General features: G+C 42.9%; 1 protein-coding gene across 7 annotated transcripts in view; it reads right to left on the bottom strand.

Moving 5' to 3' along the window:
* Positions 1–16,676, bottom strand: part of DPF3 (double PHD fingers 3) — a 221,720-nt gene that overhangs the window by 122,176 nt on the left and 82,868 nt on the right. For all 7 annotated transcript variants that reach the window (XR_012159436.1, XR_012159434.1, XR_012159439.1 and 4 more), the window contains exons 2-3: positions 9,957–10,117; positions 3,535–3,642 (exon numbers count right to left, since the gene is read on the bottom strand). Coding sequence is in view for 1 of the 7 variants with exons in the window: in XM_073348533.1 (XP_073204634.1) it covers positions 3,535–3,642; positions 9,957–10,117 (269 nt within the window). In the remaining 6 variants the exon portion in view is untranslated. The remainder of the gene's footprint in view (positions 1–3,534; positions 3,643–9,956; positions 10,118–16,676) is intronic.

The following is a 16,676-nucleotide window of genomic DNA, read 5'->3' on the forward strand; positions in this document are numbered from 1 at the left end:
AGATGCCCATACAAGAAAGTAAGCAGAAATACGCAGGGTTCGTTTCAAATTCTGCAACAAACTTAAGGGCTGGCAGGTGGAACCAGTGACTATCATATGAAAAAGGAAAAAAGAAATCAGCTAGAAAAAAATGTTATTTTTAAGCATTGGAGAGTATGTTACAAATAAAACCCTCCATTGTTTAAAAAAAAATGCATGTGTTTGAATGAAAAGCAGATTTGAAAAAAAAAACATTTTAAGTTTAAGATTTGGGGGAATACTGCCAATATAATATGGATTGGTAATGGGTTATAGAATTCTTCACCTTTAGATCAATTCCAGTCCCTGTCAGTAGAGATCAAAAGTTATTACCATCTTCTGGCTGTCAGGTCAAATTTGGGTGAAAATTTAGCATTTTCAATAATGTTTACAGAACCTGAGATCAATTCCTACACAAAAAAAACATCACTGCCATGAAATTAAATCTGCAGGCACCTATCTGAGGTTTGGACTCTGGTAAACAACAATTTTTAGGGTCTCGTAATTCCAGTGCACCTTGCTCAATTCACTTTAACTTTTACAGAAATGTTCTAATTTAGCCACAGATCGAACCTACCAATTTTGATTACCATATAATCCTTTTTGCAGATTTTAGGGTTTATAATATAGCAGAAACTCAAAGGCAATTATGGAATAATTAAAAAGTTTCCATAATTTTTTTAAACATTAGTGAAAACAAACTTTTCCCTCCAACATTTTTAAGTGAAACATTGCAGTCTTGCACTACTGTATGAGAACAAAGAGTGTAACTAACTAGAAAATGACTGGAACCAATGAAGAAACTTGTTAACCTATTTTAGTTGGCCAAGCTGAGAAAAATGCTAAAAGGAAACAGTCTACACAGTGAAAAGTAGATTTGACCTTTTTTTCTGCTCTAATAATCAAGGATGTTATTAGTAACATAGGTAAGGAAAATTGAGACAAAGATGATCTCGTGGCTAAGGCACTGGACTGGGACTCAGGAGATGTGGGTTCTGTTCTTGGTTCAATTTCCAGCTTTGCCACATACCTATTGCGTGACCATCGGCCTGTCATTTAACATCTGTATGAGTAAGTTCCCTGCTACGTAGTTGTGCAGTGCCTAGCAGAATGGGGCCCTAACTCTTGGCTAGGTCTATAGCCCCTAGCGGAACATAAATAATAAAAATGCTAAAACTGTCTTTTGAAAATATATGATTTTAATATGACACTGTCCATTTAATGCACCCAATCCTGAGAGGCACTGAGTTCCTGGGCTATGATAAGCAACTTTCATAGGAGATGAGGGCACTCCTCACTTTCCAAGAAGAGCTCAGCACCCTTCAGGATCAGGTGTAATGTCAGTTAGAGGATTTGAGGCGCTTGGATGACGGGCACTACAGATTGGCTATAAAGATCCATGTGCAATCATACACAGACGCACAGTGATTTATTCCCATGAGCCATAATGCTTATTTCTTAAGATATGAAAGATCTCACCATTGAAAGATGGAGTCCAGCACATGTGAAATTAAATGTCAAATATTTAGTGTAATTCATAATTGCCTGGTAATACAAAGTGATAATGATGGCTATATTGTCACTTTAAGTAGTTACGGCAAATGAACTTATGCAGTACTTTATTTCTGCCGCATGGTCTATGGGTTTTCATAATTAGTATTAACATAAAAATTGCTAGACTGTTGATCACATGATTTTACTACAGCTACCCATGCAACTGTCCCAGTCTACAATGGCCAAAGAGAGGTGGTTGTCCAAAGGTTGCTGTAGCAACAGCTATTAGGAGTTAGATCACAAGATGTGAAGATAATTACTGTTAAATGAAAATATTTCACAAACTAAATTCCACAGGCACAGCGCTGGACACTAAGAGCATCGTTAATTATCAGAGAGATTTTTGTGCAATGTTCATATTAGCATGGAACTAAAAAATGACAGAGAAAATACTTTAATGCAATTACATTTCACACTAAAGGGGGCTTGTATTGAATGTATTTATTTTCGATTACCAAATGCAATAGTCTAATTGGCTGAGACATGGTCCTGTTCTTTGACATCTACAGATGAAAAGTGCTATACAGTGCAAAAGTATATTGTATTATCATTACTATTTTATTACAATAGAGTAATTTCTCCTTTACACTGTGTGAGATCACGATCAGTCCCCGGGTCTTGATTTTGTCCACGGTTTGTAACCCTTATTTGGCCATTACAGTACTTCCTTCCTTTTATCCATCTTATTAGTGACCTCTGCTATCATGGGGATAATGAGCCAAAACCTGGTCTCACTGAAGTCGACAAGAATTTTGCCTCTGACCTCCCTGGAGTCAAGACTTGGCTCTGCATCTTTTCTACCTCCTGCTCCACAAGTGACTGCACTAAAACCAATTCCCTGGTATTGTTGCTCACCACTCAGTTCCCAGAGAACTTATGCTGTCAAACATTTTTTAATATTTTGTTAATTTATATTTTCGGTTGAATGTGCGTGTTTTATACTGGCTCCTCTTGAAAACCACATACAGCTCCCAGTGTGTTCCCTCTTTCTCATAAATATATGACCCTAAAGACAGTATGCCTTTACTACTAACTGCACTGAGGAATGCACCACACTGCACTCTACCGGACACAGCTGCTGATCCTTCACATCTGCTTTACAATAACGCATTCAGCATCCAGACTCTCCATTTCAAATTAGTTTAGTGGTGAGGAGGAGCACCAAGGATAGCAAGGGTGAAAATCAAAGGGACTAAAACACACACACAATGTTCCACATCCTCACTAACTGTTATGATTAACTATTTATATTGCAGTAGCACCTATTGGGCTAGGCACTACACAAACTTATCAGTGCACGATTCTGCACACAAATCAGTGGTCTCACCCCTCTTCCTAGCAAAGATTTCACAACAGAGGCCATAGCGAAGCTTCATGTTACTAACACTTTGGCAGTCACTATAACAGGGTTCAAAAAAGAACTAGATATGTTCATGAAGGATAGGTCCATCAATGGCTATTAGCCAGGATGGGCAGGGATGGTGTCCCTAGCCTCTGTTTGCCAGAAGCTGGGAATGAACGACAGGGGATGAATCACTTGATTTCCTCTGCGGCACCTGGCATTGGCCACTGTTGGAAGATAGGATACTGGGCTGGATGGACCTTTGGTCTGACCCAGTAGGGCTGTTCTTATGATAACTGATTGTCCCTTTATATCCTTATGAATGGAAGACAAGATTCATATAAGTGGGTTCAGCTCCTGGTGGTTTCAATGAGAGTTACACCCACTTATGCCAGGGATGAATTTGGCCTGCAGACTTATATTTATTTTATTTTCTAAAAAAAGAATGGAGATTTTATCAAGTCCAGTGCATAAAGAGAAGAAGAAGGAGATAGGCCAAGACAGAGTCCAGAGACTAAGCACCAGTGCTGTGCGTATGCCAGTCTTCACTTGATCCACGATACCTCAGTGAATGCAACACAGAGGAGAGAGAAAGTGAGAAAGAAACACAAAACACGTACCAGGTTTAATTTCCAGAAGCTTCAGCCTGGAGTCCTCAGGAGGATGTAAGCGTCTCTTTTTGCGCCAGCAGCGAGCAGGATATGTGTACAGCTGACCTGGGGCCAGTCCTGTGGGTTAAAAACAAAAAATAAATGTGGTCCCCTTTGCATTTGTAAATCCCCATTATTTTCTCAAGCATCTCTGTTTCTCCATTTCCAGTATTACCATACTATAGGGGTCAATCCTGCAAAGTGAGAAGCAGCTCAGAGAACTGAAGGCATTCAGCACCCCAGAAGCAGTTCAGCATCTTGCAGAATCAGCCCTACAGAGAAGCCACGTGTCTCACTAAACATATTTCATTCTGCACAGGGGTTCACTGCAACCAGAGCGCCACTTAAAAAAAAAAAAAGAATTATAACCGATAGGATGGAAATGGCTTTAACCCCATGGACACAAATGGTCATTTTTGAACAACTTGACAATATCAAACCTATGTCAATAATGCAGAACAATCCTACCATATGGTGATAGCGGAGTGGTCTAAGCCAGCCTTACATAAAAGCAAAGAACATTCACCAAACCAGGAACAAAATCTACTCCCCAAACCAGATGTTGATTATGAAAAAAACTGACACCCTACTTACTTGTGAAAACTGGGCCATCCCAGTTCCTCACCCCAAAGGAAAGAGCAAATCAAATTTGGCAAGTGCAGCCTAAGTCTTCAGTTTGAAATATGGAGAGTCCTAGAAAATAAAGTTCAAATCCCAGCAGGGTCAAGCCACCCTTTATCCTCTTGAGGCAGTGTGACAAAGTTCCTCCTCTGCCTTGGTGGGTCCTGCACTTATTGGCGGATTTTCTCACCTCAGAGGTTCACGGCAGCCCTCAGTTTGGCCACTTTCGTGGCTCAAATATGCAGTTCACTCAGTTAGCCTCATCACTGGCCAGCATGGGGAAAGGAAGAAGAACAATCCCCGCAGTCTCTGCTGATCCACCTAGTGGATTGGGGAACAGGCCAGAGTCTTTCCCCTCTGGTGGAACCCACGGTCCAGGTCAACTCCTCCAGTATCAAGTAGGGAGTTGGGGGGATGGAGGGATGGGGGCAACCCGGGCCCGCCCTCTACTCCAGGTTCCAGCCCAGGGCCCTGTAACAGCTGCATGACAGCTACAACTCTCTGGGCTACTTCCCCATGGCCTCCTCCCGAAACCTTCTTTATTCTCACCACAGGACCTTCCTCCTGATGTCTGATAATGCTTGTACTTCTCAGTCTTCCAGTAGTATGCCCTCTCACTCTCAGCTTCTTCCACCTCTTGCTCCCAGCTCCTCGCACGCACCACAAACTGAAGTGAGCTCCTTTTAAACCCAGGTGCCCTGATTAGTCTGCCTTAATTGATTCTAGCAGCTTCTTGATTGGCTGCAGGTGTTCTAATCAGCCTGTCTGCCTTAATTGTTTCCAGAAAGTTCCTGATTGTTCTGGAACCTTCCCTGTTACCTTACCCAAGGAAAAGGGACCTACTTAACCTGGGGCTAATATATCTGCCTTCTATCACTCTCCTGTAGTCATCTGGCCTGACCCTGTCACAGCAGATAAACTGAGCACCAACAAATTCACTGGGGGATGGGAGGGGCTTTTGGAGAAGATCCTGAAAACAAAGTTTCTTGTCTGCCCTGCATGGATTGACACCATCTGTAAGAAAGGGGGTTGGCTCTGGTGGCCTTAGCAACAATTTCCCTTCCCTGTTATGCAGTGTGACAGTTGTTACACCCTACCTCAGAGAATGCTGCATTTCAGTGGGTTGTGTATAGTCTATGACTGGCTTTGGAAGGAAAAACACTGAATTACCTAGCTCTTCTATAGTGCTTGACATACTTCTTCAAGGCACTTTACAAACCTTAACTAGTATTTAAATTGCTATTATTAACGTATACATTGTGACTGGCTGTGGGTCATTGTGGGGGAGCATACAAGGAGTATAACCCTCCCACAAACATGCCCTGTGCAGGGGCATTCACAGTCTTACTTTGGTGTAAAAAATGGTGAGAAAGGAGAATCAGGTTCCTTGACCTGTTCCCTTGGGATGCGGGATTTGGGTAAAATCCTGCACCTGAGCTTTAACCCAAAACCTAACTTTTTTTTTGTTTTTTTGGTAAGATTTGAAAAGCTTTGGTTCTATGGTTTCTCGGTCTCTCACAAATTGGCACTTCTAGGCTCCAGCAAAGATGGTGAATCACAAACATCAAAATACTAAAAGCTCAGCCGGAAGCAGGAAGTCCCAGAAATATTGTAGGAAGGCCTCCAGCCCAATTCGTCACCAGATGGACTCAGATAAGCTCCTGCAGGCCTCCAAACTGACCCTATGAAACTTTTGAGGGGAGCTCTCCTCTGCTATTCAATAAATCCCTGCTCAGCAGTGTTCAGCCAGCCACTAAATAAACTTTCACTTGATCCACACAGGTTTGATACCGTTTTCAAGAGGGAAGATTTACACCATTGTCCCCCACCCTCCAACCACCAATCTATCAACATGATCAAGTAAAGTATGAACCGTTGGTCATTTTTGTGGAGGAGGTGGCAAGAGAGAGGGCCTTTTACATCTGCTTTGAACCTACCTCCCCTACTCTGACTCTGCCTGTGCCCACGATAAAACATGTACAGTTCTTGCCCTCTCTAGTACTTGCTGGGTTGTCTTGCACTGCTGTGCCTTATAGGGCAACCATAGAAGGTTCCAACCATTTGCTTATAGAGGAAATAGCAGAACCTGCAGTGAGTTATGTTGTTTATCTCATTAGTGTAGGAGAGTCATAACTCAAAGCTTGCGTGAAAGGCTGGGGAAGGAAGGGAAAAGAGGGAGGGAGTTATGTGCAGTGTTGTGTGAAATTAACCCTGAACTGTGTCGCGAGAGGCAGCCTTCTAACGCCTTTACAAGAAGGCTGTAAGAAACCAAGTTTATCCATGGGGCGTCTGACTCTCCTCTCCTGCTTTTAAACCATGTGTAAATGAAAGGAGGTTCTGGATCTTTTCTGTTTCCTGTGTGCAGTGCTTCAGGTTAGAGATGGGGGAAGTGAAGGCCAGTAAACAAAGCAAAGGGGTGCACACAACCCAGACACCACAGTGGCTGGTGGAGAATTCTCATTGGTTTAATATTGCCACAAACACAGTGTGTGCAGCCTGAAAACGGCAATGCTCACACCACAGATAGATGCTATGTCCCGTCACAATGGGGCTACAAGAGATGGATGGTACAGAGAGACCCAAGGGAGCACTAAATGAGCTAATCACATCAAGGAACAGCAAAGCGAATATGGGGGAGGAGGGATTCTTGGTTTCTTTCTAAATCATTATAGTTTAAATAAAAAAGACCTCAGGTTTGGTAGCTGACGCAGATACAGGCGGCTTCAGCCTACTTAAATTCTAAACGAAACATGTCTTGCCACTAATCAGTCCTCATCACAGCCCTGAGAGAAAGGGAAACGCTATTATCCCCATTTCATAGACAGAGAAACTGAGGCACAGTGATGCAAGTATGGCTAAGGTCGACACATTTGCCCAAGATAACAGTGAGTTAGTGACAAACCTGGTCAAAGAACCCAGCTCTCCTGGCCCTATGCTTTAAACACTAGACAATGATTCCTCCTATAAACATCAAGATAACAGGGTGCCTGGTACAAGGCTGCCTTGTGCCATCCTTGTAGCATATGCTCCCTCCAGCATCTGGCTTCTACATATAATAAATGCATACCTGCTTATGTGTGTAAGTGAGTTCAAACGGATAAAAACAACCGTATCTCACTCATAACCAGATGCTGCAGGAACAGAAGCTCTTGGTGTAAATACATTAACAACAACAAAAAGCAAAAATTACCTTGTTTTGCCAAAGCATAATCTCTCTGGAACAGGGAGCTTTCAGATGAAACAAAACCAACGGTGGTCACTAAAGATCCCATGAGACTTTTCTCATGGGAAGGAAGGTCCCCAGAGACCAAGACAAATTCCAGCTCAGGTAACTACATTCTGCCTACCCAAACTCCTCCTGTAGTTTCAAGTGGATAAGGTATTACCATCCTTCAGAACTTATCCTAAATGATAATGTAGTGTTGATGTGTACTAATAACACAGCTTCTATATCCCACACCAGGAGTGGCTGCATTTCGATGATCGGTGACGTGACTCCCACGTATCCTTTACTTAGAGCTGGTCTTACTTTGGGTATTGTGAGGTTTAACTAGTTAGGGCCAACCCTAGCCTCAGGACTTGTTTACATTGGGTGGGGGTGAGGCTGGAGGTGTTATGCTGGAATAGCCATACCCCATCAATTCCATGTGTGGATGCTCTTACCCTGGAATGAGAGCACCTTATTCCAAATTAGTTTAATCTGCTACCAAAATGGAGTAAACTAATTTGGAATAAGGCAATCTTATTCCAGAATAAGAGCATCCACACATGGAATTCATTGGGAATAGTTAATCTGTTTTAAATTCACATACTACCTTATTCTGGGTTAATATTTATGTACACACAAGCCCTGAGCCCTGGTGTGCAGGTGGGGAACAGTGCAAGATGCCTTCCCACATTCTGTGTCCTGTGAAATGGCCAGGGAAAATTCCAGTCCCTGAACTTGGTGGAATGTAGGAACTGTTTCCTCCATATGCCCCTGGGCTAGCTATGACTCCACCTGGCCAGTCACAGAGAAAGGAACAGGCCTCACCATCCCAAGACTGTGGAACTGTCTACCACAAGAAATAAGAATGACCAAGGACCTCCCCACAAACAGAACTAGACACAAAAACTCACATCTTGGACTTAGCTTTCCCTCAACCTGCACATGTACGAAATGCACATGAACACACACAGAAACCAAGAGCGAGAAACGAATCCAGACATTTCCCCCAGAGGTTAGCAAGGAAGAAAGAGTGAGAGATTGTTATTTCTCTTCTTAAACACTTGAGACATTCAGATTCTATAGCCATTTAAGCACCTAGATAGATTTGCTGAAACACATGGAAAAAAAATGGGGCTAAAATGAGGGAAGGCAGCCTGCTTTCTGCCTCTATTCTCATTTGCAAAAGCATCACTGCAGAGTTTGATCTGAACACAACCAGTCTGCTCCCTCCACAGCTGCACCCCAAGAACCAAAACCACTCACATTACTTCTGCAAGTAGGGCCCATTGACTTCAACGGGACTACTCACAAGAGTAAGCAAGCAGGACATGGTGCTAGCACTGCACACATAGATGCTGCCCCTTATTACAAATCACATCCCTCTTGAGAGACCCACATTTACTCTTCTGCCCCCCCACCAACACCACTGCCACCGCCATCTTGGTAGGATTTCATTTTTGCTTATGGTAAATGATTTACGCAAAAAGGAAACCCAGGAACCACAAATTATACAAAATACTATTCTGGCTCTAAAATGAATCACACATTCGTTAAGGAGCGGGTGCAACCTCCATTATCCAACCATCAATTATCCAAAACAGAGCTATATCATCCAATGTCTATTGAACTGAGAACATCCGTTATCCAGAACCCCAATTATTTATAAATGTGTACACTTCCCACCGAGGCAGTTGGATAATCAACCCTTCACTGTAAATTTTGGGTGTTCCCCTGTTACTTTGGGTCTTTGTCCCAAATATTGAAAAAAAAAAACCAAACAACTTGGCAGAGATCAAAATGTCAAAAATTCCATTCTCTCAACAAATAATGTATCTGGCTACATTCTCAATTACTTCAGTGGGAGTTTTGTTAGAGTAGGGTGCTTAGGGTTGACCCAACAATACTTTAACTTCCATGCGAGGATCTCAATCTGCTCTACAAACATAATGAATTAGAACCTGATCGAAAGCCCATTGAAGTCAACGGAGGACTTTCCACTGAATTCAGTGGACTTTGGATCAGGCCCATATTGCCCTCATATCATATTTATGAGGACATTTATCCTCCTTTCACAGATGGAAAACTGAGACACAGAGGTGAAGACCAAGTGATCTGTCTCAGGCAGATCTGGGAAAAGAATCTAGATCTCTTGACTCCTGGTCCCCTGCTGTAATCACTAGAGCAAAGTGAATTTCAGAAAATAAGACTCTCCTTAAATGTATGTTTCCTATTGAGAAATAAGGTTGGTGAGAGTCCTCCCTCCTTTAGAATATTTCCAAGGCTCTCTTGAATAGAGGTCCTCTATTATGCAACTATCTCAGATCAATAGCAATAAAGGAGCTGTGATGATGCAGCATTAGAAACTACTATCTCAAGCAATAGAAAGAATAATTAGGATCCGCTCACTGCAGTTACCGAAGGGAATCCCCTCCAGGCCAGGTGGTTTAGGCAGCTTCTCCTATTTGTGTGGCCCTTAACAGGTTTGAGTTTTTAGTAATTAAACCCCGCGAGGGCTCAGTGGCCTACCCTACAGACACACACACACACACAGAATGCTGCCTACCTGGTCCCCGATGCCTCTTCTCCATCCAGATGTAGCAGTTGTTCTGAGCTACCCCAGTCTGCGAATCTAGGAAGGGGAGGCGGACGCTGCGCTCAGCACACAGTCGAGAGTTGTAGCTGCGGCAGTGCTCGATGGCTTCTTTGTAGAACTGGTCTCCAAGTCTGCCAGGAGGAAAAGAGCAGAGAGTAAAAGATTGCTTTGGTCTCCCTGAACAAGTCATGGAAAGAAGGGGACTTGGGGTCAGTTAAAAATGGATGAGCGGAAATACTTTCCACAGACACATTGTATGCATTAACCTGAGGCACTTACTGCCACAGGGTGTCACTAAGGCACAGAGAGTAGTAAGAGTCATAAGAAGATTAGACACTGAGGGTATGTCTACCAATTTTATACCAATTGCAGCTGGGAGTGAGAGCCACAGCCGAGGTAGACAGACCCCTGTGCTAACAGGGCTCAAGCTATGTCGCTAAAAATGGCAGCGTGGATGTTGCTGCACTGGCAGAGGCTCAGGCTAGCCATCCAAGCTCAGACTCACCTCATCAGATGGCTAGCACCGGTGCAGCAACATCCATGCTGCTATTATTAGTGTGATAACTGGAGTCCTGTTCATGCAGGCCTGTCTACCCAGACTGGGATGCTCACTCCCAGCTGCAATGTAGACAGACCCTTAAGGATAATGCAAACGTTAGTCAGGGAAATAGATGGTAATGGGAGGCAAAGCTTTTCACTTCCAGTTTGCCGGTTCAAATCCAGCTCACAAAATGAGCCCATAGTTTTGTTCTGTATTGAAGGGCAACTTCCACAGTATGTTTGAACAACTGAAAAGCTGCTTTAAAAACACTGGGCCAGTTTAAGAGAACTTCATTTCAAAACCTGCAGACACACACCTCCGCTCCAAGGCTGGTCCTGCAGGTGAGACTCATGCTCTGCATGCTTATGGGTGTGTGCCCCCTGAGCTAGCAATAGGGACTTATCTGTGCTCCTAGGTAGAATAATCAGGGAGAGTGGAGAGCTAAGTACAGTTGCACATTAAGGGTTTGGCTTGATATAGCATGTTACCCCATAGTTTGTAAAGTGCTTGTGGTCCTTTAGATGACTGACACTATAGAAATGAAACACACCAGTATGTGCAACATGGCACACGGTGATCACTGCAAGGGACAGGAAAGAAATCTAACCTTTGCCCCTTTACAGCTTTCCACAGCTGGCTTAGGGCACTGGCCAGGAAGTAGGATACTAGATTTACCAGCATGACAAATCCATTGTTCTTGAGTTTATAAAGGTGGGATGATAGTTAGAGAGACTTCTCGTTATCGTATAATTTATTTGATAAATAGCCATTTGTTCCAAACTTTGTGAACCCTTCGGCTTCTATAGAGAATGATAAAAACAAAAAACAAAAACAAAAGAACTGCACACCACAGATAGCCCTAAATCTCCTAGTTACAGCTTCTTTAATAGCAAGAAAGGCATACTTTCAACAAAGTGAGGCTAGATTCTCCAGTATGTTGTGCCACTTTGATGACACAGTTTGGCCGTCGAGCTGGAGCGTCACAAAGCTGCCACAGCATACCCCTGGAGCTGGCCCTCATCCTACTGGGTGAAATTCAGCAATGGGCATAAGTTGATCAGAAAATAGGTGTAAAGTAGTAAAGTAGTATAACTTGCACTGAATTTGGCATTAATTAGTCTGCTACAAGAGAGAAAATTCCATGCCAAGGGAGCAAAAGTGGAGGAGGGAGGGAAAGCAGCCAATAAAAAGGTGTCAGATATAGGGGCTACACATTAACAGCTGATACAGCCTCAAGCTGCAACAGCTTTTCAGAGGACTGTCCAATTGTTTCTTGCAGCAGACAACACTCATGGTGTATCTAGCCCCTCTCAGCCCCATCTTCCCCCTCTGTCCACTGGCCCCAGAACCAATAGAGGTGTCACCTCTTGCATGCAATGCTGAAGACGAAGGGAGAGGACAGTAATGTGGACGTACAGCCCATGCAGAGAGAGATCTGCATAAATCAGGATTTTCTCTGCACTCAGATCCCAGGGAGACAATACCAGGCCCCTTCTTCCAGGGGAAAAAAAAGCTGCACATACTGTATGAGATTGACTGAGTAGAAATGAAAACTTATTAAAACCTCTAATTAAAGCTGGCTTTCCCATACACGTGTGTGTGAGAAGAACTGTTACTCTGATCAGTCTGAGTTTCCGTGTTACTGACTTTGATTACACACTTTGAGTATCAGCAATGCTAAGTCAAATTCCTTCCCATGTTAAACCAGGGATGTTCAGACACACGGTGGTCTTTATAGAACAAAGAGTAGAAACTGGATGAAAACAAACTGTCACACACTGCACTGGTTCTCTGTGTAGTAAGAATCACACACACACCACCCCCAATGAAATATGAGCATGACCGGCATACTGTATTAACAAAAATTCAACAGAATAAACTACAGCAACCAGGATAGGAGTCATAGCTGGAGACTAATTCAGTTCCCATACTGCTGTAAACTGAAAATAACTGCAAATCTTTGAATGTTAAATATTTGGCTTAAAGTGATACTGTCAAGTATGGTTTAAGCCTAAAATTTAGGTTTTCCTACAAGGGGAAGAAAGGTTTTCCAAAACTTAAATGTGTTTGATGATCAGTAGAAGCTGATAGTCTAGTATATCAAATTCATCCTCCACGTAACTCCACTGAGAATTATGTTTGGCTGGAGACTAGATATTTTATACCAATTGTAATTATTTTTAAATTAGAGCTTTTTCTCTTCTATAAAAATGTTAATTAGTTAATTGAGGTGTGGATGCAAGGTTCTGGTTTGGACTCAGTCACCTCTGAACTTTAGGGAAGTTTGGATCCAGATTCAAATTTCACAGTTGGCGCTTTTATGATGAGCAGAATCTAAAAACCCCAAATCCAAACAACTCAGACTTTGGAGAAGTGGGGATTTACAGTGGTGGTCTGAGAGTTGGGCCAAGCTCTGGTTCTGAAGGCTGAAACCAGGGAGAATAATTGACATTAAAAAGCAAAGCAACATTTTGTTACATCAGTTACATCTTAATGGAAAACTTTGTTATTTTGTTTGTTTTAACATTGAACTTCCCTGGAATCACAACACGAGTAAATTTGGCCCACTCTGAATTTTCATTACATTTTTAAAGAAATGTGACCAAAAGCATTTTTGAATGTAAGCATCTTCTCCAGTGCTGCAATCCAAGCATGACAACTTTTTTGCTTATGCAGGAAAACCAAGAAGTAATATTATTAATATTAAAGGCATCAAAGGAGGTCAAGAGCCCATTGTGCTAGGCATTGTACGTACACACAAGAGACACAGCCTGCCCCAAAGAACTTACAGTCTAAATAGATAGGACAGACAAAGAGTGGGAAGGGAAACAGAGAACTGAAGTGACTTAAGCAAAACTTAATGGACCAATCTAGTTTTACTGACCAAATTCAACAAGAGTAAAAAGTAAACAAACCACATTAATAGTGAAAAGTAAATTAAACCTGAAAGGATTTTTTAAAATGTAATCATTTAATGTAGTTAGCAACATGAGTTAGGAAAGCCATTCATAAAATATGTAAGACCTGCTTCTCGTCTCTCTAAACACCAATGTTACGCTGATACAATTACACTGACTTCAGGGGAATGTCACTGGCATAACACCCATGTAACAGGGGGGAGAATCAGGCCCTGTGATTTCTGTTAGGTCTATGTCCTTTTAAATGTTGAGAAATGAAGATTTTCTACTTATCAGTAACAGTCTGATCTAACCCTGACCAAAGTCAATGGATAATAGTTTCCCTTCTTGAAACCTTTGTCTATCTTGTCTATTTAGGCAGAGAAATTTGTCTGTACAGTACCTAGCACTACTTTAATACAAGAGTTATATCAGGCCCTAGGTCACTATTAAAGACAGTGCTCCTACGTTACACCTTAGCTGCTTTGTACCCCTTCACATCCTTCAGGATTCCTCTTGAATACAGGAAAGCCCAGGCCGGCATACAGCCAATGTAGCAGCTCTATGCCACTCTTTCCATCCTGCCCTGGTACAGAGTACATTGCCAGAGGGTGAGTGCATGCTACCAATCTCTAGCTGCTAGAGTAACTCAAAGCTGGGCATAATTTAGAGCATTCTTTAGCACCTGTCACATCTCAGATTAGAAACCAAGGGATGAAATACTCATTAAAAACATACAGCCAGCCAACCCCAGAAGAGATCACACTCATCACCCCCAGAACTTTATGCCATTAAAATACAGCTCCTAGATTCTCACTAGACGCTGGGTACCTCCACGTTCAAACTTGGATTGGATCCAGTCCCACAGAGGTCAGACCCTCCTCTTCTGTAGTATCGTTTCCCTCCATGGCAGTGCTCATTACAAACAATTGAGGTGTTAAGATGAAAATAAAAGGAGAAAGAAACAAGCAGCCTTTTCTCTCTGGAGGTTTGCTAGTGTCCCTAGCTGTGCTGACGTGCAGAGAATTCACTGCCCTTCCCAAGAGCAGCAGAATGCCCATGGAGATTTTATTTTCTCTACTTTTTGGCTCTACTCTTATTTTAAGGCCAGTATCATTGCAAGGGCCAGGGAGAGCAATTAGAAAATACGTAAACCTGAAACTGCTCAAGAAACCAGTACTTGACACTAGTTACCTGACTAACTACCATCCCGTTTCAAACCTTGGCAAGATTCAAGAAAATAGTGATAAATCAACTCCAGCAACACAACCTCAGCAGATAATGTGGACTCTCCCAGTCTGACTTCATAGCAGAGTCTGGAAATGAAGCAGCAATGGGGTTTCGGGGCTCCTCATGGAGTTGGACAGAGGTGACTCAATCACGCTGATACTACTCGATCTATCAGCTGCCTTTGACACTGCTGATCAGGAGGTACTGCTGACTCAACTACTTGTCTTGGCATGCCATGAGAGAACTGTGCTATGCTGGCTTCACTCATTCCTTTCCAACAGATCCCCAAAGACCCATCATGGACAGCTGCTCCTCCTCCAAGAGCTCTGACCTGCAGAGTGCCTCAGGGCTCACTCCTGTCACCACTTCTATTTAACAACATCTATGCAGAACCTTAGGGGATATTGTGAGATGACGTGGGATACAATGTCAGCAATACATTGATACACCGCTCTATGTACCCTTCTCAACTAACCCAGAGAGCAGGCTCCCAGACATCTCAGTATAAGAATGAGAGTGCAAAGAAGGAAAAAGAAGCTGGTACAACTGGAATCTAGGCAAGAATGAAGTGAAGCTGTCTGGAAGCAAGAAATGCTCTGAGGAACTGAGGAGCTAAGATGGTGCAAGTCCTTGGAGTCCTAATGGACTATAACTGGCATGGACAGTCAAATAGAACCAGTCACCAAAAGTGCCTTCCCTCATCTCCAACTAACAAGAAGATTCCATTCTATTCCTCCCAAATGATGGTCTGATCACAGTAATTTATGTTCATCGCCTCCAGCTGGACTATTGTGACTCACTCTACCCAGGCCTAGGTAAGTTCACAACGAAAAAAAAGCTAGTACACAACGTGGCAGTTTACCCTCAGATTCTGCTGTGGGATTTTGGGGTATCTATCACACTTGGTCCAGAATCAGCAACGGCAGTTTTACTTTTTGTCTAATCTATCTGATCAAACTATCAGCATTTCTAAAGGGCTTGTCATCATAGTATTTAGGTATTGCATATGGATTATAAAATCCATTGAGAACAACACAGAGGAGCACTCAGTCTTTGTTTAATTATAGTCTGATATGTGATGGTGTACATAAGGGTTTTTTTCTGTCAGATTCTTTGGGGGATGCTATGGCACAGAGGTGAGGGCACCATGCAAGAGCCTCAAATGATGTACAAGGGTTTGAATACGAGTAAAGGCAAGGCAGACTTTTCCAGAAAGGCCATGGAATGACGTGGTCTGTTTGCAAAATAGGATCTTTTGGCTTTTAAATACAAACCTGGCTTCTTTCACTCTGCCTCACACACACCTCCCAGCCTCTCCTGCTTTCTGAGGCTCAGAGTCCATCAAACATCCATCCCACTTCTACACCAGTTGATTGGCTTTGTTTTGCTCTGTGGGAGAAGGGGAATCTTATGCAACTTTCCACAGCACAGGAGTCAGACGTCTATTTTTAATCCAGCCATGATCTCTTAAGACATTTGCAACCTGCTGTTTGGATGCTGTAGTGTCTGGGAGGAAAACAGATAGAGAAAAAAAAAAGACGTTCCCTACATACCGTTTCAGTGGATAGAACGTGTATATTTTAGTCTATGTATCAGATTGCAAAGCAGTATAGAGATGTAGGAAAAATAATAAATTTGTGTTTTAGAAATGCCTGAAGGTCCCATCAGAGTCAGGGCCTCATTGTGCCAGGTTCCGTACATTGTGCCTGGCAGAGGAGATGGGGAGAAGGGAAGGCATCAGAAAGTTGATTACAGCTTACTGATTCTGTGCCAGCCCAGCCCATGTATTAGAGCAGCCAGGGAGCTACTCTAATTTATACCATTGGCATAAGAACCTAAGGAACCTTATGCCAGTGGAAGATCAGTGTAACGTGCACCCACATACCCCTGGCACGTACCCATCCCCAGTATCCCCCGTATACGTTTTTGCCAGGGGACAGCTCCCCTTGTGAAGGGGAACTCTGCCAGCCATCAATGGAGAGAATCCATCGGTGCTACCTGAGAGGTGCTAGAGGGCTGGAT

Source organism: Lepidochelys kempii, chromosome 6, assembly GCF_965140265.1.
Source record: "Lepidochelys kempii isolate rLepKem1 chromosome 6, rLepKem1.hap2, whole genome shotgun sequence".
NCBI classification, from domain to species: Eukaryota; Metazoa; Chordata; order Testudines; family Cheloniidae; genus Lepidochelys; species Lepidochelys kempii.